The sequence below is a fragment of the Kwoniella newhampshirensis genome, chromosome 4 (genome assembly GCF_039105145.1).
Source record: "Kwoniella newhampshirensis strain CBS 13917 chromosome 4, whole genome shotgun sequence".
Taxonomy (NCBI): Eukaryota; Fungi; Basidiomycota; class Tremellomycetes; order Tremellales; family Cryptococcaceae; genus Kwoniella; species Kwoniella newhampshirensis.
This window is the reverse complement of record NC_089958.1, coordinates 407,762-428,488: the sequence shown is the minus strand read 5'-3', so window position 1 is coordinate 428,488 and position 20,727 is coordinate 407,762. Positions and strand designations below refer to the sequence as shown.

At 50.1% G+C, this 20,727-nt stretch overlaps 4 protein-coding genes across 4 annotated transcripts; 1 reads left to right on the top strand and 3 right to left on the bottom strand.

Annotated features, from left to right (window-relative positions):
• Positions 1-1,275: 1,275 nt before the first annotated feature.
• Positions 1,276-8,405, bottom strand: IAR55_002157 (uncharacterized protein; the record flags this gene model as incomplete). Its single annotated transcript, XM_066945274.1, has 12 exons — positions 1,276-1,386; positions 1,452-2,003; positions 2,056-2,296; positions 2,353-2,715; positions 2,779-2,893; positions 2,945-3,669; positions 3,720-3,935; positions 3,989-5,512; positions 5,557-6,833; positions 6,883-7,319; positions 7,368-7,984; positions 8,050-8,405. The coding sequence occupies 12 exons, from the start codon at positions 8,403-8,405 to the stop codon at positions 1,276-1,278; spliced, it is 6,534 nt and encodes a 2,177-aa protein (XP_066803963.1).
• Positions 8,406-9,414: 1,009 nt separating this feature from the next.
• On the top strand, positions 9,415-11,436 carry IAR55_002156 (uncharacterized protein; the record flags this gene model as incomplete). The annotated part of the gene is made up of 7 exons (XM_066945273.1): positions 9,415-9,492; positions 9,575-9,691; positions 9,743-9,862; positions 9,932-10,051; positions 10,120-10,263; positions 10,333-10,398; positions 10,465-11,436. 7 exons carry the CDS (start codon positions 9,415-9,417, stop codon positions 11,434-11,436), a joined length of 1,617 nt encoding a protein of 538 aa, XP_066803962.1.
• A 283-nt stretch (positions 11,437-11,719) lies between these two features.
• On the bottom strand, positions 11,720-15,380 carry IAR55_002155 (uncharacterized protein; the record flags this gene model as incomplete). The annotated part of the gene is made up of 10 exons (XM_066945272.1): positions 11,720-12,179; positions 12,254-12,367; positions 12,431-12,645; positions 12,742-12,918; positions 12,980-14,083; positions 14,127-14,222; positions 14,276-14,331; positions 14,426-14,867; positions 14,949-15,108; positions 15,193-15,380. The coding sequence occupies 10 exons, from the start codon at positions 15,378-15,380 to the stop codon at positions 11,720-11,722; spliced, it is 3,012 nt and encodes a 1,003-aa protein (XP_066803961.1).
• Positions 15,381-15,738: 358 nt separating this feature from the next.
• IAR55_002154 (uncharacterized protein) lies at positions 15,739-20,581 on the bottom strand (the record flags this gene model as incomplete). The annotated part of the gene is made up of 25 exons (XM_066945271.1): positions 15,739-15,758; positions 15,819-15,891; positions 15,953-16,076; positions 16,134-16,398; positions 16,456-16,674; positions 16,732-16,834; positions 16,888-17,100; positions 17,159-17,318; positions 17,378-17,450; positions 17,504-17,600; positions 17,656-17,743; positions 17,803-17,971; positions 18,033-18,221; positions 18,283-18,363; positions 18,423-18,646; positions 18,704-18,987; positions 19,037-19,216; positions 19,278-19,378; positions 19,435-19,535; positions 19,587-19,669; positions 19,726-19,800; positions 19,884-20,009; positions 20,069-20,206; positions 20,399-20,509; positions 20,579-20,581. The coding sequence occupies 25 exons, from the start codon at positions 20,579-20,581 to the stop codon at positions 15,739-15,741; spliced, it is 3,300 nt and encodes a 1,099-aa protein (XP_066803960.1).
• Positions 20,582-20,727: the final 146 nt, after the last annotated feature.

The window sequence follows — 20,727 nt, the reverse complement described above, 5'->3', positions numbered from 1 at the left end:
AAAATGGCGGCTTTGAACAGAAGCGAGCGTCTCAAACATTGACTGAGGGACAAAGAGACACCAACACAGACTCAAGCTCTTCCAGCTCGCTGGTGGTGTCGCGCAGTCGGAGGCTTGGTGCAGCCAAGTACACTCGAAGCGAGCTGCTCGAGAGGTTTGACCCCGAAAGAGTGTCTTGCGCATCGGAGTGGTGTTTGTTGTGTTGGCGGTGGTGGACGAGGTGGCGAACGATAATCACAGTCTTCATATTGACGGATTGTAGCATGTGGTCACTAAGGACAAGCTTTGGAGCAAAGTAAGGTCCAACATAGATGTGGAGTTAGTTATAGTCAGAACAGCCGAATGAGTAAGAATCCAGTGGCCAGACATGTCTCGTGGACGGATCGCAGGATTTCAATAGTCAGCGGCACATATTTACGATTTGTGAGTAAGTCACGTACGGATCAGGTAGGTATTCAGCAACACTGTTACCGTTCGAGGTCAACAGTACGCGCTGGGGTCAGGAACAAGCCGTTGGAACCGCCGCCGATGTCTCATCGAGTCATGTCGTCAGATAAGGTTAATACTTAGGTTCTTGTTATATAAAAGCCCAAGGGCTTCCAGCCTTCCGCCCCATCTTCTGATCCATTGTCCGTCTGATATAGTGGCGCACCATCTAGTTTTGTACGTGAGTTGAGCGCGGTCTCGTGGTCCATGATCGTGTACGTTTTGTTGTATTGTTGGTAGCTTTCAGTCCCAATCGGGTCTATGTATAAGGTTTATTTTCCTGTATGGAATCCCACAGGAACGTGTCGTTTCGTGTGTACTCACCATGATGGGATAGATGTGATCCACGCTAATGTTCGCCGCGACAGTACTGACTGTGGACTGGGGAATTAGACTTTTACCTCTCCGTTTGTATCAACATGAAACCGAAACAAAGGGCGCAGGGGTGCTCCGCTCCTTCCGCCACATCAGATCTCGCCCAGTCAGGTAAAGATTGGATGTGCATCGGTTGACTTCGATGTTGTACAGAACTTGAATACAACAATGCAATGCAAGAGAAAATGACTATGCTTCGGAATGCGTGGGTAGGTAGGAAAGGGAACTGTGTTTAAATAATGAGCGTCGCGAAGGTTGTGTGCCATTGTGTATAACGAAACACAACGGTCGACTCGCTTGAAAGACGACGCTGTCATAGGAAGTGTGCAGCACATGGTCAGCAGACCGAGGAAGGTACGAAGGTGGAGGTGACGACGCAGCATCGATGTAAGTGAGGGATCTCGATATCCCTGATCATGATCGACCCGGACCCGGTCGACCGACGTATCGATCCTTTAAAGCCGCGTGGAAGTTGGAAGCAGGAGCATTTCCCGAACTCGATTCGGCTCCTGGTCGATTGGGCTTCTGCACGTCAAGGAGGAAACACTCGTAAGCTTCGGGGAGCCACCCTAGACAAGATAGAGACAGACCTTTTTCTTTTTGATGAACAATACGTCTTCTGGAGGTCTTGGAGGTGCAGCAGGAGGCGGTGGTGGTCTCGACGGCGGACCCAGTGGAGGTAGAGCCCGTGGTTGTGGCGGCTTAGTTATGGACTTTGCCGCACCGTTCGCAGATTGGGCCAAGCGAGGTACGACAGCGACAGGAGCTGGCACGGAGTCTGCGACCTCGGTGTACTGCTTAGTCGCTCCAGATACATCCATCGATCGAGGTCCAGTCGGAGACTTCCGGAGTCCAGCGCCGTTAGGAAGCGGATCTGTTGAGCTGGATGGGGATGCGGTGCTGACATCCGGTACTCTTCGTTTCTTCTCGAGTCTAATGGGCTCGATGCTGGGCTTTCGCTTGAGAGCAGCTATGGACATCTCCGCTGCCAGCGCTTTAGGCGGCAAGAGGCCTTGCGGAGAAGGCTGCGCCAGGTTGCCAGTGACAGACTTTGTAGCTTTTGGCGACATAACAATCTCCTTCTTTTTCTTTTTGGGCGGTGGTGACTCAATGGCGCCGGGACCGAAAGTCGTGGATGTATACTATCGACTTCCTGTCAGCATCGCTGGAGTTTTATCTGTGAAGGCGGCTTACGTTGACAAAGAACCCTCTCTCTCTTGCGTCCCCGACGATGATCTTCCACCTCTCATCGCTTCTTTCAAGGGTCGGTCCGTTACCAAACACGAATAAGGAGCTCTTAGCACGCGTGAGTGCAACGTTCATTCGTCTGACGTCTTTCAAGAAACCGATCTGTCGCAAATTCGGTCCGGATCGGACACAAGAGAGGATGATGATATCCTTCTCTTGTCCCTGGAAACCATCGACAGTGTTGAATCTGGATACAGCGATTAGCTTGGTGATACGATGGGTCATATGAGCAGCATAGCGTACTCTATTAGCTCCAGTATGGAGGGTCCAAACGCCTCAGTGAACTTTCGTTTCAGTTCCCAAAGCTGTTCCTTGTACATTGAAATCACTCCTACCCGCATAGCGAGGTTGATCTTGGTGCCAAAGTCCGTATTGAGTCTTCGATACAGGTCGACCGCAGCCAAGGCTTCGTCAGGATTTTTGGTGGAGGTACCTGCCTTGATCTCAGTCCCTTCGACGTTGAAGAACCGATAAGGGCCAAATACGTTGCGTTGATGCCATATGGCTGCTGTCTTCCTGGCCATGTCAGGACCATCTTTGAGTTGGCCGCTGTAGAAGACCTTCGAGGGGAGTTCGGAGATGAAAGGATGCATTCGGTACTGAATACTGTGAATTACCGACAGTAATACCGTCAAAGATCATCAAAATTTCTCGATAACGACCGCTTACCTCAGGAGTTGGACTTGGGATGATTTGTGCCTGGTCATTCGAACGAACAAACTCTGGTTGTAACTGTATTTCTCCGCTTCTGTACTGAAAGTGGTAGGAGGTAACTGATTAGGATCTGCACATCCATCAGCTAAAGTCGCTAGATGGATTGCAAGCGCTGACTCACCTCCAACCATGATGCATCGCTTGCAACCATATTTGAGAGGGATCAGACAACTCATTTCTATAGCCTGAGCTGCCTCGTCAATGATAACGGTTTCGAAGGCGTGTGCTGCAAGAGTGTCATGCCCAGCCCCTGATAGGGTCGCGCAGACAATATCCGCTTCCTTTAGTATGATATCTCTGGCCGTGCGTCGAGCACCGTCGAGGTGTCGAGTAGCATCACGGGCTGCGTCTTTCGCCTTTGAAGAAGCTTGACCAAGTTGAGTACGTTTCGTCACCAAGGCATGGTACTCATTTTCGACGACTTTGCGCTTCTCATCATTGTTTCGAACAAGTCGAATTTCTTCTTGTTTGTCTTTGATTTGCTGCTTGACTGCATCCAGTTCCGCCTGCACCCTGGCATACTCACCCCCTCCGTCTTTTGCGTTGGATTCAGCGTTAACACGAGCCTCTACTAAGCTGTCGAGGGATACATCTTTGACTGCAATGTTGACTGATGAGTCGATACCAATACGAACGATCGTTGGATTCAACCGAATGCCACTAGAGCTCGGTACACCGAGGATAAGACGTTTGACCACTTCGTCGATAGCGGCGTTACTGGGGGCACAAACCAGGAGTTTGGGTTTGACGGGTGGTTGGCCATCAACGGACATAGGTAATCGTCGGTCTGACATCCACTTCCCAACTAAACCGCTGATTGTCTTGGTCTTACCAGTACCAGGTGGACTGTGCAAGTGGTCAGCTATTTATTTTTCTTCTCAACCCGGGACACTCACCCCTGGATCAATGCAAAACCATTGACGTGCATGGCACCCAAAATGGCCTTGGCTTGCGGCTCATTTACCTGGTACGACTTGATAGCCTCCTCGATGTCGTTGAGCGCAAGTTGCGGCATGACCGCACTTCGACCGGTAAGAACGTCTCTCAATAAACTTGGTTCGTAATACGGAAGACCTTTCAATGCTGCAAACTCCCGGATTGCTGTGCTTAATCTGACTGCAATTGTCAGCCAGTTCCGTCATGCAGGTAAGTCAATCAAGCTCACGAAAGATGTTTTCGCATCTGCCACTTCGCCCTCCCACCCAGCTGTCTCTGATCCATAGCAGACAGAATCCTGACTTTCAGAGTGGTGTCTTTCGGCTTTCTGCGGAAAGCTTGCACCTTGGCAAACAGAGCATTGGGGTTACCGGGTTGACGCAGGGTTACAACGTCCGTGTCGTTGACGAAAAAGTCCATGGGTCCCATGACAATCAGATCAATTTCGACAAAGTCGTCCTCATACTGTCTTGAAGACACCTCGACAGACACGGCAGGTCCATTGCTCGCCGACGATTCCTTGCCGCATTGTGACCACAACTCTTGTAGGTATAACGGTAACATGACCTGTTCGTATTGCTTGCTACTGTCGAACGTAGTGAGAACGGGTCGCATGCTCGATAGGTCGGCCGCGTACTTCGCGGCATGAGGGGCTAAAGGGCCTGCATGATCCGGATTCCACGACAAAACGTATCTGTACAGAGGATTCAGGTCTGGCTTGAGCCGTTGCTTCGTTGCATGAGCGTTCGCACGACGATCGTCGTTGCGCCGCATGATATCTGCCATCGAGCTCCCAAGCACCTTGATTGTGCGTTTTTCCACCGGTCTGACAGGTTTCGCAGGTGATTTTTGCTTCGCCAGAAGAGTCTTCATGGCACGATTTTCTTCGTCAGAGGAGTCCGAAGCGCTGGAACCGCTATCAACAGGCTCGACCACTCTGGGTCGTTGTGGTCCAGTGTAAGCTCCCAGCCCACTTCCCAAAGCAGAGGCGGCAGGTAGTTTTGGGACGATGCCACCGATCTCGCTTCGTCTCCGCTCCTGTATAGCTGCTTGATGCTCCTTTCTCAAATCTTTCATGATTTTTGAGGTGAAAGAAGTTCCACCGGGAGGTTTAGGTGTAGGCTTGGGCACAAGATTGACATGCAGTCGGTTTGAGGGCAATTGCGGTCGAGCTGTAGTCACCAACCTCGATGGGACGGCAGGCTTGGTGGCTACACCTGGTCTGGCTGTCTCTGTTGTGATCTTGGCACGTCGCTCGATAATATCCAGGTCCGCTTCCGACAGGTTGCTGAGGAAATCGTCATTGTCGTAATCATCAACGTCGATGACTTTAGGAGGACGAGAGGTCATCTTGGACTTCGCAATCGGAGTTGGGGTCTTACCACCCGACGCCTTCATCATCTCGGCGAAAGCATTTCGAACAACGGGTTTCGACTGGCCCGAGGGCGGCGCCTTGCTGGCAATTTTGCCGCGATCGTCAATTGAGTCTTGTGGTGTCTTCGACACTTCTTTGACAAACTGTACCTCATCTGCTGCATCCGGAAGGTCGAACGGGGCTAAGAGTTCCGACAATTCGGCAAGAAGGTCATTGGTGAGTCGACTAGTGTAGCTCCTTGAAGCTTTCCTGCAGAACTTGTCGATCTCGAGTAAAGTCTTCTCCAACTCATGGTTCTTTGTCAAGTCAGGTGACAGCCTGCTTATACGCCCAAGGATCGTCTTGATGAGTTGATGTGTCTGAAACAGTGTCTCGACGCTTTGTTACGTCAGTTCTAGTCCAATCCAGCCAGGTGGACTTACTCAGTCAACCGAAGCCAGAGGATCAAGTCTCGCAATACCATTTCCAACTGCTTGGTCATTTTTTTCCCCACCGAGGTCGTTTTGAGTGGCGAGTCCGGTACTCCATCCTGAAAGCGTGCACTGGATTGTCCGAGGACTGCAGCTTCGAAAGCTCGAATATGGTCCGTCATTTGTCTCCCAAAGATCAGAGCATCCCGCATCCAGTCCACCATCACTTCATTTTCAAAGTGAGGTGCCCAATCGAGAGTGCGCTTGAAAATCAAGGCAAGAGAAGTTGTCATAAGATGCCACAGCTCTTCGAGACGCTTCGCCATGCTTCTACCGTCGGCGTCGAAGGTGAGGAACTCGTCAGTCTGGAGAAGGGCCTCTGAAGCACCAGATGGCCGACATAAGGCCTCCAAGACGTCGTGAAAGCATCGGACGAGCCATTTGGCGAGTGAACAGGATTCGGGTGTTATAGCAGCGGCTTGGATGAAAGTTCGAAGGAATTCGGTGAGACCATCCATCGCCTTATCGGGGTAGTGTTTGAGCAGCGCACGGAAGCAGTCTCCGCGATCATCTACGTCGTCAAAGGACTGTTGCAAAAGGGTGATGATAGGAGCATGAACTTCGTCGTCAGGGGAAAGGAGAAGTATCGTAACTGCTTTCGGCACGCCGGGCTGCAGCCAAACAGATTTGACGATAACAGGATCCGCTTGCATAGCCAGTGATTCGATGGCCCGAGGAAAAGATTCCCGAGTGGCCTTGACGGATGAGTTGATAGCTCGAACACACGCAACCCAGTCTTCCTTCTTGACAACCTCTTCCAGACCCTGGTGGGTCCAAGATCCCTGTCTATCGAGGAGCTCCACTTGAGAGAATGGTGCCATGGCTTCTAAGATGATTGCAGTGCCCTCTGCGTCGCTTGGAGACAGGGCATCGTAGGCCATTGCCCAGAGATCCTTCTTGATCGTTGCTTGGGGAAGACGATCTATTGAAATGGCAGACGGGACCTCCACTTTGCTTCTCTTCTTCCTCTGTTGACGTTTCCTCTCCGCATGTGAGACCTGCGCCATATACAGGAGACTCTGGTTGATCGAGTCGGCGTCCGCATGGAAAAAGGTAACGAGGAGTTCGCGAGCTGAGACCCTCGATCCAGCCCATGTGGGCAGGGGATGATTCTTCGGACGAAGTGCTACTGTGGTGATGAAGGTCGAATGTAAATCGAGAGTGGAAGCCAAAGCCGACTGTAGCGTCGTGTCATCGGTCCGCAACGCATGATGAACTCGTGTTAGGGCCTGGGTGAGAGATCAGACATGCCGCGCGAGATTTCATACATTAACGTACCTCAAATCCTGCGAATGCCGCTGCCGCTCGAAGCTCGCCCGAAAGTCGACCATGTTGTAATTCTTGAAACGTGAAATTCGTGGCAACCGCAAGAGCCTCAGCAAATCCAGAAGTCGAGGACTTGTCCGTAACAGGGATCTCTTGCTCAGTATCAACGAGGGAGAGCAGAAAATCGCTGATCCAGTCGAGGGGACCATCTAGCTCCTTCTTCTTGCCTTTCTCTTTGTCCGACTGAGCAAGTCCTTCAGTCCTGCTGAGGTTGGTCGCACTCAAGTCTGCAAGGTAGCGGTCCTCAAGGAGACGTTGCAGAGCAGGGTTGTTGCGTAGTTCCGACAGCAGCGTATGAGGAAGATCAGGAGAGTTGTCGTACGACCAGATATGTCGAGTTGGCGATATCTGCAGTACTGCGGCGAAACACGACAGCACTGAGGGGTAATCTGCAAGATGATCAGTGCCGACATGAGCAGTGTACATCAGACACTTACACGAGACATCGCTACCTAGTAGACCGCTAAGAACGGACATAAACCCTCTGCCGGTTTTGATACAGAGCTCATCGTCTAATTTGCCTTCTAGAAGACCCTTCTGCACGGTCTCCGTGTCTAGGACCTTTTCCTTGACGATCGTTTCCACAATCTGCCACCGTTCGCCTTCTTCTAATTCTGTGTTTCCCGAAATTAGATCCTGGAATTCGTGGCCGATTCCGATCGAGCCCCATTCAGCGAACGAAAGAGGCCGGCGAGCAGCTGCTGGGAGCTGAGACATCGCCCACTGACGATGAGCAGTATCCGGCGAAGAAAGGAGTCTGATGAGTGAAGGTGTAAGGCCGCGTGATGTGAAAGACAAGGGTGGTTTCATCGAGGATGCAATAGCTGTGTTGAACAAAGACTCGATATCGGAGTCTGCAAGCAAGGACGGCTCGCCAAGGAGAAGTTGCACAGCAGCCCGGCTGAAGGAGTATAAGGCGGGGGTGCTGGATGCGGTCCCTCCATATCCTGGTTGGGAGACCTTCTCCGCTTCCGACACGACAAGGGCAGCTTGCCATTCGTCTACGGCACCAAAGAAGTTCTTCCGAACATTGGCGGGCCAGTTGGATAGATACCTGAAAGTGGGAGGCCCAAGATCATCAGCTGATGGTCCCGAAGTTGATTGAACGCAGGTCCCCACCTTGACCCCAATGTTCTTCTGGCGGCTCCAAAAGCTCTTGCACAATCCTCGCAATGCAACAAGACTCCTTCCAACCTGTCGACCCAGGCTTTCGAAGTACCTTGACGCTGAAAAGCGAAAAGGAAGATGAGGTATGTCGCCGCTTCCTTGTGTAGCGAAGAGACAGCTTTGGGACAGTACCAGTGCGTTTCGTGTTGATGCACGGCGCTCGATGAGGATGACGACGAGTGTTCGGACTGAGGAACCAGATATCGATAAACCGGGAGGAGATCATTGTCCGTAGGTCTATCTTGAACTGTACTTTTCGCCTTGAGGACAGCCTCCACCTCTTTGGCGAGGGCTGTGTCTATTGACATGGCAATGAGACATGTGTTGAAGAAGGAGCAGGTCCTGAGCGGAGGGGAACACGAGCTGATCAATGGCAGTCTGCAGACCTGCTCCACACTGGAAAACAGAGATAGCTTGGAAGAACTTGGGAGAAGAGAATGTGTGATGCAAGGTGAATGAAATCGATTGACGCGTATCATCTCATCCCATCGACATGTTCCGACAGAAATTTGCTTCCATTGGGAGAAGCCCTGCCCAAATGGTTTGTTTGGTCACTATATCGTTGGTTCGTTCGGAATGTACAGACATGTATCCACCTCATTCCATGCCCTTTCGTTGCTGTATCGAGCGGTCTATCGAGACGATCTCGAGCTGAGGAACGATTGCTCACGGTCTGACTCAACATCATCCATTCACAAGCGAAATTCGAACTCCCATTCCTGTCTCACCCTAGAAGCACCTTTGTATAAGGTTGCTGTTCTGATAAGTTGACCATCGTCCTTTGGCGGCACTCCAGAGACGGACCCCTTGGAGCTTGTATCGGGCAAGTCACCTGGACAGATACTGACGCAAGTTGTTATGGAAAGACTGTAAGATGTCGATCAAATCTGACCAGCCCTCTCACGGCGCCTCAATCAGTTTCTTCATTCAATCTCTCGAGTCTTGGCAAGACACCTCCCTCCCAACCAGTCCGGACAGTATCCCAACCAGTTGACAGATCGTGGACTCTACGCTCTCATATATAATGAGACGATCTCCACTGTGTCTCCCGTTCCTTCTTCTTCATTCGTCCGTCTTTCTTCAGTTTGTCCAGACTTCACTTTGCTGTCTTGCTTTAACTTTCGCTTTCGCTCACTTCACTTTTGATAACACTTCTAGCCAGGTGCTTCTGATATTTGACACTTTTGCTTTCACTCTCTTCGACAGAGCACCACAGTCTCTTTCTTGAAACACTCTTTCCTTTCGCTCAGACCTTCTTGCTATCGATTTCTCCTCAATCCAATCGATCACAAAAACCAACAAAAAAACAACCCCAAAATGTTGACTGCTACTATCCTCTTTTCGGTCCTCACCGTTCTGGCTCAAGCTGCGCCACTTCCCATGCCAGCGGTCAAGGTGAGTGAGGACGCCTATCATCGAATGCAACGATACATCAAGAAGTGATCTGGATCTTGGTACTGATCTCCTTTAAATCTAGCAGTCCAACAAACTCGCTTCCAGATTCTACAATCATCCCGAATCGATCCTGTACCACCAGACCCCTTGTTGGGACAACGGACTCGAAGGTGTCCTTCAAGACGACGTTTGCGTTCTCGTACGTCCCGTATAACACAAACATCGTTCCGATACTCAAAGATCTTTTCAGGCTGCTCTCGATGTAGGAAGGACCTACAGTCCTCAAGGATACCGACCCGACTTGACCTCTGGACAACCCTGTACACAGAACGGCAGACAGGGGATCTGGCAGGATACCACTTGTATCCTTGTAAGCTAATTCCACACGTCATGATCGTATCCAAGAGTTGTGGCATCAGCTGATCTTTATGTTCTGCAGGCTGATGTCGACCTCAACTTGACCAAGAAATCGATCTTGTCCAATCCTTCCTTCGGACCTAACGAACCTTGTCTGCTCCATGGTCAGAAGGGTCATTACCGCGACGGTCTTTGTGATATTGTGAGTGTGCACTCAGAACAAAGGCATCAATCGTCGTGTGACTCTGCTGACGGGCCTTCAAACTACAGCTTGGTCTTGATTTGGACCTGGATGTCAATGATGGACCAGATTTCATTCATGATAGACGACCGGTCTATCATCTACCTACCTCCGGGGATGATTGTTGGTTGGATGGCCAACATGGTTTCTGGAGAGATGATCTTTGTATCTTGGTGAGTGAAATGTTCCACACTCTCAGTGGCCAGTCGCAGCCGTACTGACTGGGTAATTTGATTATGTAGGCCGATCTCAACATCGCCAAACGATACGTTCCTTACCAATCTGAAGGTGTCGTGGGTGAAGTGGTCGTGAGTCGCCCCAATCATCTTCGCTCCGTTCTCTCAGCATGACTAAAGGGGTCGTCCCTAATTCAGGACACCTTGACTGGTTCTCGCGACTATCCCCACCACTACCCTCGCTCCACGCTTCCTCTGCCTGTCGAAGGGGACGACTCGTTCCTGTCAGCCGACGCGCTTCTCGAGGTAATCCCTGGCAATTCGCACTCGGGATTCCTCAAGCGTAATGGAGTGCTCCACAATGCTCCGGACGATAACATCGTCGATGGAGCTGTTCGAACTCTCACTCAGATCGTCGATCATACAACTACCAAGCGGGGTCTCCTCGGACTGGGTGATGGTGGTGATCTGCTCGGGGGCGAAAGCCGACCTACCTACACCAGCGAGTACAATCACCGAGCGCAACATGATCAAGACAACGATGTGCTTGATGGTGTCGAAGCTGCCCTCGATGTTGATGTGGACACAGACGACCAACCATACTACGGTACTCACGGTCGCGAAGGCCTCGCTGGTCTTCCTATCAAACGTGATATCTTGAAGAATGGTGGTGGTGGTGGTGGCGGTGGGCTCAACGTCCTCTCTTCGATTACCGGAGTGCTATCACCGTCAAATAACGATCGATACGTCAACTCAGACCCTCACATTATCCACTCAGGGCCTCCTACACTCGATCCCTTCCCTTATCAAACGGACGATCTTCTTGCCCAGGTCAACGTAGACAGTACCCTTGATTTGGACAACGTCTCAACCTACCCTTCTGGCTCGAGATACATCCCATCTTATGACCGAAACGACAACCTTGGTGGCATCCTTCCTATCCCCGGATCGAATCATGGTCATCTTCTTGGTGGCGGTTTGATCAAAAGAGATCTCGGTGGGTTGGACAATGTGAACGGTCTGGGATTGGACAAGATCACAAGTTCTGGAGGAGATATGCCGGTAGTTGCCGATTTGTTGGGTGATAATGGCATTGCAGGTGCTCAAGATGGTCTACCCGTTGTTGGCGGAGGTGGAAAGAAGGGCGGGCTCATTCCAGGTCTGTTGTAACGAGCGACTTATCAGGCTATTCGTTATTACTGGTCCGCTTTGACAGTCAGCCTTCTACCATACCATTGAGTGGATACCTAAGAGACATAGAACACCCAAAGATGCTATCGCCACTACTCGTACATTTTGCGACATCCAGTTTTGCCGTGTGAGGTAGCGCTGCTCTTTTCTGACCACCAACGAGCTAACGATTCAATACAACCGGCGATAACCATGCAACATCGTAACAATATGATATGGGAGTACAACATTAACATCACATCATCACTTGAATCCCTTCTGATCATTTCCACTCTTCCAAGTCCCAGCTTAACATCCCCCAAGCATCACTCCCATCACCCGCATGATCCATTGCCAATTTCTCCACTCCATCTTTGATAGTCTTTACACATCCATCCAACTCATCGTTCAGCTTCTTCATCCTTGCTCCGAGACTTTGATCCACAAACGAGACCGAGATTTCTTCAATGTGGCGTTTTCCTCCATCATCCCGTTCATTATGGTCTTCTTCATCCGACGAGAAATCGATATTGGAGCGCTTTCGACGCGGTTTACGTCTTTCTGTTATATTGCTCGACGTAATTTTTGGTTTTTGAGCGCCGGTGGTCGTGAGAGTTTGCGCTCCGACGAAAGATGTGATACACTCCGAGATGATGTTTGTCATGTCTAGTATCGATAAGATTGCCTCATGCAGGTCGGACGAGGCGGTGTTGAGGAAACAGTAATCCCTGATCGATCTCGTACTACATCATGGGACAAATCATCAGCTTATTTCGAAAAGACTCAATCTGTCGAAATCGGAGAGATCGCAACATACTGCTCCAGTTCGAGCACGATCATGGATCTAAGCGATGTCATCTCTTCCAACTTGTTTCTGTATCGCTTAGTTTCGGTTTCGATGACCCGCTCGGTCAACCAGATATACAGCGTACTGAAGAGCCAATAAAGATTGAGTACCACCTCTACATTTGAAGCCGAATGAAATGCGACCCACTCTAAGAACCATACAATCTTCTGCCTTACTGGCCAGAGCGCTCTGATCTCGCTTGCATCATCGTGTGTAGAACAACGAGACAGCGCTTCGCTATCTGAATATATCGTGCCCGTGGCAATATGCCGTCCCATCGAAACCTGCAACATGAATGCAAACACTTCGGCTCGTAATTCGATGGAAGTGGAAGTGAAGAGTTGAGAAAGCGGAAAAGGCGTCTATCGTTGACATTATGTCAGCCTAGAGGTCAAGCTGCTATTGCTGTACTCTACAATAGGCTGGATACGAAAAGGCGGGAGTAAGGTCGTGCGCACCTGATAGTCTGCGCGAATGATCCCCAGCGCTCTGGGTCCAGTAATCGGGCCTTGTAATCTCACGGTTCGTATCCGTATCGCGGAAGGGTTCATCCACAACGCTTGTTTCGTTTCGGTGATATCTCTCAGAGTGCTCGTGAGAAACTGAAAATCCATCCATCTTCCTCTTAACTGGGCCTAATCGGATTGAGTCTCAGTCAGCTACCGTTTGCAATTCTCTCTCAACGATGATAAATACCTTGTCAAACAGCATGTTTGTCCATTCGTGTATCACCTCAAACCCTTTAAGGAACATCAACCCTTCGATCGCATCGAGATGTTGTTCCAATCCACATTCCTCATCCAAGACCCTTCGAAGATGGAATTGGGTTAGTTGGCACATCGGTCTGAGATAAGTCGACAATCGTTCCTTGATGTCCACTGTCTCGTTCGGTGATGCCAAATGTACGGCATCTTCGCGAGGTGACTGCAACGGTGCGAGTACCTCTTCTAGTGGAGACCATCGTTCCAGACCAGCGACGTTGCCCATCAAGGATCTGAGGAGACCCCTAGCTTTCCCTGCCTCCAACACCAATTCCCCTGCTTCCTCCCCGAGCCAAAGAGGCCACCCTTCGTCACCAACCACAAATCCGGATTCGAAAAAGTCTTCATCAGCCCACGACACATCTCTATCCCGCTTGATGAAGAACTCTTCGTCCAGTACCGCTTCATCGTCCTCAAGAGACAAGGAAGAGAATGTCCCTTCTTCAGGATCAGTGAGGGACAATGGGACAGGCATTCCTTCGTTTAGCCATTTGCCCAAAATTAGCCATGATGGTCTGGCCGAGAGGAGGAAGATCTGACGCAAGGCAGCGAGATGTCGTGGATTCTTCGTTTGGCCGATGGATATCATGGTTGAGTATATCAAATTGAGTAATAAGGTGGGCGAATGAGAATGAGGAATGAACGAAGATAGGTGTTCGAGGAGTGGAGCATGGTTCTTCTCGACCTCAAGGTTGAGCAGTAACGGGGTCGTTGCAGCTGAAATGCCCGATACGGAACTGGAAGATGAGAGTTCATTTGATCCAAACACGAATGAGGCTTCGAGCTCAGAGAGCCAAGTATCGAAGACGTTGACCACACCGCGACAAGCTTCGGCGAACGCCTGCTGGGTCTTGTTGACTCTATTGGAAGGTTTTCGAGAAGATTTGGGAGGTGACGACGACGATTTGATAGGTTGTAGAGTGTTGGAAACGAATGCTCGTATTCGAGCGGCTTGAGTGGCTCGGATGCTGAAGGTCTCAAGAAGTCCTCGCACTGCTGTCGGGGTCAAGTGATGAACTTCGGGATGATCCGGCTTGATCTGGAAAATAAGTCAGTCGCCATAGAGCAGAGGTGCGACTCACTGTGCACTGCCCGTCGCACGTGATAGTGAACACGACTCCTGGTCGACCGGACAGAGCGAAGAGAAGTTCTCGTTGTAGTTGAGTGGCATTGATTGCCTGTCAACAGATCAGTTGTTGACCTTGGCCAGTGGCCACATTACGCTACTTACCAGATCATTCGACGCCCGCTCTGACAACAGCTTTTTGGCGATAGTGGAAGCAGGAACTGATGATTTGAGCATCAGCGCATGACTCTAGTCGATCGAAACTCATGTCACAGGCCAGCATGTAGCCATAGCCAAACCAGGGTGCCAACTCACCCATGCTCAACTCTTTCCACCCATACAAATCCTCCTTCATCTCTCCCACCTGACCGAGCCTTTCCCAATATCCCTTTTTCAAGCCTCTCACCACCTCCTCCGCTCTCCTACTCCTCTCTTCAAGCTCGTCTTTCCTTCTTTGCTCCCCCATCCTTCTCCGCTGAGCACGAAGAGCCACACTATCCGGCGTTCTCACCTCATCCTCCATCGGACTCCTTCCTGATGACGACGAGCTGTCGTCCATGGAGTCTTGATCGGAATCAGAGTCTGTCCATCCTGAAAGGACTTCTTCATCATATGTCTCTCCGGGATCGTAAGGTTCCGATTGCATGATCTGTTGATAGAGAATCTGGTCGGCCGTGGGACCTGTTGGCGGTCGACGATGGAGGTAGGAATGGGCGAAGTCGTGTGTCTGGGCGAGGGGTTTTTCGGCTAGGTTGAGCTGGATATGCAAAGAGACACCAGTCAGTCGGGACTCCCGTCCCGTCACAAGATCGAATGAGCAAGTGTAAAGTCAACTGACCAGTAAATGAATGTGCTGAGGTAGATTTCCCATCCTGATCTCCACATCCTCTTCCCAGCCTCTACTACCCAAGGTCTTACATTGCTCCAGAACGCTCACATTTTCCTCAAGAGCTTCGGCAAGATCAGTCTGGACCCTGATGGCAGCTGCTCGAGATAATCTGAGGAGTGACAAATAAGAGGACAAGAATAAGTCTCCCTGTTTTCTGCTCTCGAGAAACGATCACGTCGTGAATTGCACTCACCCCTCTAGGCTGGCTTTGACTTCATCCCATTCTTTCCTCGCGCCTCCATCTTTATCAGCTCTTATATGTCTCAGCACAGTATTCGAGAGTTGATCTCTGACTGTCCTGTTATCTACGTCGCTCAGTTCCGGTCGGAGAGACACAACCAGCTGTTGTGCCAGTCTGTTGAGCTTTATTTGTGGAGACATTTCCATCCACGACTTCGCCTGTAGAACGTACTGCGATCGAGGGATAGACAGGCCGAGGTTGCTATTATGATTGCTGAAATGGGGACATCATGCAGTCTCCGTCGACAAGGATATGACTCCGACAGCAGTTGTCAAAGATGGACAATTTACATGATTGTCACTCGACGCGTTCTTGGATGTTAACTATTGTTGACAGACCACGTGGAACGACTTAAGCTGTTGCTCATTTTAAAGTGCAATGGCCTAGAACCCGCAGTGATATCTGAAGATGCATCGATCGTACAAGGAAGGAATATCTCATGTCACATCCACCTCCGCCCCAGAGATCCAGGCGCAGCGAACTCTGTCCTACTTCCTTCTATACCTTCTTCTTCTTGCCTGTAAAGCAGCCCACAGATCAGCTCATATGCCAGATGGTGAACTCTCACTACCACTTACTCTTCTGCCCGGCTACACTCGGTGTAGTGTCTCTTGATCCTGGTCCAGACTTGAGCTCGTCTATAGGTCGCTTCTGCTACACCGAAAGTAAACGTCAGTTTGTGGCTGAAGCATTCCACCTTTCGGAAACTGACCTTGGATTTGATCGGCTTCTTTTCCTCTTCACCTTTCTCTTCCTCCTTCATCACGCACAGCATCAAAGTTTGTCCCCTTCGCTTGAGCTCGTCTGGTGTCCTGCTCTTGAGGAACCAATCGAATCTACAAGGCTTTGTTAAGCGCTTGCTTCGCACCTTTCGAAGTTTGTGAGACACTCACCGGAACAAAGGCCATTCCCCAATGTCTCTCTTTATCAACTCGTAGCAGTCATCTCGGTCCATACCGTGATGATGCATCCTAACCAGCAAGAACCTGTCCTCCTCATCACTGTACGTCTTCCCTTTGTTCTGCCCGTACATGATCTTGAGTTCTTGCATGGGGAACCGAGACGATCTGACCTTTCGATGCAAAGCATCGATTCGGTCTTGTTGTTCTTTGATTTTCTCCTCTCCAATCCGGATACGGTCCATGTGCTTCTCCCAATCTGATCGAATGCCGACATAAGCGATAATCACAATACCAACACGAAAATTGTACCTACCTTTCAATTCTTGATATCGTTCAAAGAACACGTCTGCATATTCGCTGACCGCCTCTTCGCTGTGGTCTGGGATCTCCGCAGCCACTTTGTCGAGATTGGCTCGGCCATACTTCTCGACAGCTTTTATGAATGCTTGGAAGTGTCGCCTTTGCCAGTCGGGGAAACCTTCACCAACCAAGGCGTCCTTCTCTGCAACTTCTTCTTCGGTCAGAGGCTCGGCTGTGGGAATGTCTTGATTAACTCTCGCGCAACTTGGCAGCAAACATCGGGACTTACCGTGGTTTATTCTCTCTTGCTCTTCCTTCCGCTCAGCCTCTACCTGCTCAGCGGTCTCGCCCTCCTCAGGCTCTCGACCTGGTACAACGTAGTTTTGCGCTTTCTGTAGTCAAGAATTAGCACGTATAATCTCCGCAGTGTAGTATCGTTACGTACTCTGTGTGCATCAAATTCCCTGTTTTGCAGCTCCACCAGTCTAGGTGGGTAGAACTGGAAATCGTTGATGTGAACCTGTTTGGGGGCCTTAATGATTTTTGGCTTGTCCACTTTCGGACCGCCAGTCTTGAGATTGTCACGGTAATATTGGTCGATTGAGTAATTGCCCTTGCGTTCTCGCTTTGCAGGCTCAATCCAGATGAGATTCTTGCGCTGCACACATTTGTGAGCTTGGCTTGCCGGTGTCCATCAAAATACGTAAGCTACGTACCTTTGTCGTGTAGTCCTCGCCCTCCCAGGAGTTGACCATACTCTCGGATTTGAAGTTGTTCAATGCGTCCAGATCAAGACCAGCGTACTTGCTGTTAATTTCTGCGGTCTTCTCCTCACCTCGACGAATAATCTCATCGATATCGTCGTCGATCAACATGCTGTTAACAGGTCAGCTTCCCACTAATAAATTTCTTAATGAATTCGGGAGCTGACTAACCTCTCCTTGTTGTTGATAATCTTCTCCGCGCCGTGCTGGATCATATCAAGCAGATCATCCTTATTCGAGCCGACTGATGTGAGATGCATGAGCGACCTTTCAGCCGTAAGCTATCAACTCGCTCACCCTTGGCAGCTTGCTGAGCACGACCCTCCTGAATGACCATTTGATCAAGCTTGAGCTTCTGGGTAGCTCGCTCAAGGATTCGTTCCTCCACTGCGTCCTAAGGAACACAGAGGTTTAGCTTGAGTTCCTCTGGAGGTACCTGAACAGCTTACCTGCGTGATGAACCTGAACACGTAAACCTGTTTGGTCTGACCGATACGGTGCGCTCGGTCCATCGCTTGCAAGTCCGCTTGCGGGTTCCTAACGGGACGAAATGGGTCCTTGAGCTTCCCATGCGAAGCACTGAATGCTGAACATACCAATCACTATCGAACAGAACCACGATATCGGCTGTCACTAGGTTGATACCCAGTCCGCCAGCTCGTGTTGTCAACAAAAACACGAATTTCTCGCTTCCCGGGGCATTGTACTCGTCAATCGCCGCAATACGGTCCTCGTGTGCTGTGCCACCGTCGATTCGGTTGTATTCTGTTGTGACAAACGTAAGTCCATCTTTGCGGACCGGATTGCCAAGCATGACTAAACTCACGGTGTCCTCTGAATTGACAGTAATCTTCCAGGATGTCCAAAACACGACTCATTTGAGAGAAAATGAGTACCCGTGACCCTTTCGCCTTCATCGATTTGAGCAATTTATCGAGAATGACCATTTTTCCCGCGTTCTCGATCAGGTGCTCGTCGGTCGTGAATGGAGGTCCAGGTTCAGCTCCATCGAAGACTGGTCAGATACAGTCAGCGGCCTTATCTGTGCCAAAGGTTGCGACTGTGTGCTGATTCACGATAAGGATGGTTGCAGCACTTTCTCAACTGCATAACAATGTTCAATAACCTTGTCTTTCCTTCCTTCTTGCCAGTAGCGCCTGTCCGAAGACATTATCAGCATTCGGAAGTCCATGGATGTCGACGTACGCTGACTTACCATTGACTGCATCGATGTCCTTCTCCAGTAGCATTTTGTACCATTTCCTCTGCATCTCCGTCATACCCACATAAAGGTTGATCTCCTTTTTGGGTAGCAGAGAATGTTCTACATCTGCCTTGACTCGTCGGAGCAAGAACGGTCGAAGGACCTTGTGAAGTTGCTTGACCACGGCGTCGGGGTCAGAGTTGTCCTTTGTCTTGAACCAAGCATCGAAATCCTCGCTATGGAGGAGACGTCAGGAGAGCTCATTCTTTGCAAGTGGACATCGACCAACTCACCTCGACGAGAAGACATCCGGCAAGATGAAGTTAAGTAAGGCCCACAACTCTTGCAAATTGTTCTGCAACGGTGTACCCGTGATCAAAAGTCTGCCTCGACTGACGAAGGTCCTGATGATTTGACTGAGAAGCGAGTCGACATTCTTGATACGATGAGCTTCGTCAATGATGATATATTCCCAACTGAACTTCTTCAGGGTCGTCCTTTCACGAAGTACCAGTTCATAGGTGGTGACAAGGATGTTAAAGTCTTGCGTAAGGATTCGCTTGTCGACGACTTCGGCCTGGTCCACAGTCAGCAGTGAACTCGGTCATGGGGAGCGCAAGACCTACTCTTTCCTCTTTCGTTCCGGTAAGAACAACAGTGCTGAAGCCAGGAACCCATTTTGCGACTTCTCTTGACCAATTGTCTAGTGTTGATTTTGGAACAATAATGAGGTGTGGTCCTTCGATGCCCCGATGGAACTTGAGGTAACCGAGAAACGCAATTGTCTGGAGAGTTTTACCGAGACCCTGTTGAACATTGATGTCATCAGCTTAGGCTAGATAAATCGTTGACGCTCCATAAGCTTACCATTTCGTCTGCAAGAATACCGTTGATACCATTATGGTGCAGAGAGGCCATCCAGTTGAGACCCTGTACTTGGTAATCCCTCATCTTACCGCCCTTGACGACTTCAGGGCGATGTTTCAGTTAGGTGTGGCCTGCAGGGCACCGGCAGCTGACTCACAAGGAGGACTTTCTTCAAAGACCAGGGGCTCATCCTCCTCGTCTTCATCCTTCAACAACTCCTCGTCCTCTTCCTTCTCCGACTTTCGATGTCGGTGATCGCTAAGCCGTAATGTCAGCTATGTAGCCCAGCGAATTGATGTGATAGCTCACTTGGCCTTCTTCTTTCCCTTACTCCCACCCTGCTTCGCCAACTGTTCATCCAACATCGCCGCGAACTCCGGTTCTCGTTGTTTCTGGGACAGACACGCAAGTCAGCTTGCTGTAATCTAGAGGGAGACGGATAGCTGACCTTGAGATCGATGAAATGTTGAAACAATTCAGTTTGACCGAGAAGGTAATTGAATCTCTTCATTGAATCGGCGAACTATAACGAGTGGGTTGTCAGATTTCAAGAATCCTGCAGTTTGTCATAGTCAATCGTCAAAGAAAGATAAGTATGGAGCTCACCTTGGCTTGTTCGATTGCATTTCTGGCTTTACCGATTTCTGCCACTTGCGCCTTTCTCTCCGCGTTGGCAGCCTTCTTAGCAGAGGCTGCTGCTACCTTCTTCGCCTTGGCCGGGGTCATCGATGTCTGGAGCGATCCAAATCAGTATGTCGAATGTGATAGGCCGAAGATAGTAATGTACTCACGGAACCATCCATGATCGCATCTTCGTCCAGATCGTCATCATCACCTAACTCATCCTCGTCATCGTCCTCCGGTTCAGGCGTTTGAGGAGCGGTGTTGATGTGTCTCCCATTCAACTCGTCCGAGGCTACCGCTGAAGGCTGTTGGAGCAAATTTTGAAAGTGATGAATCAGCATCTTGGACACTGTAATATCCCCCAATCACACCGATCAGACTGGACAACCTGATTCATCACAGCAATCCCATAGTACGCGGATGATCCAATGATCAGGTGTATATCACGCGGAACTGATTGACTGGAGAGGGGAAAGAACAGAAAGGAAGGCACTGACTGCTCTTGAGACGGACAGATCGCGAGAGGTGGGAACGTAATCTGACAGCTTATCATCGTCTGCCCCATTCCCACCTGGGTTCGCCACGTTCGAAGCAGCGAGTAACGGGTTCTGAGGACAGTGTATCAGTAATGGACTGATCTCCCAATACTCGACCCGAATTGGACCAGATCAGCTCACCATGTTGATCCGTGCTGAAATGTGGGAGGGAGGTGATGTTGAAGAGAATGCAGAATCGAAAGCTGAATACGAGGTTATCTGTTTTAGAGAGAGTCAAGTGAAAACAGAATCGCGTCTCTAATGTTCCTCCTCTTGAGTCCCACTCGCGA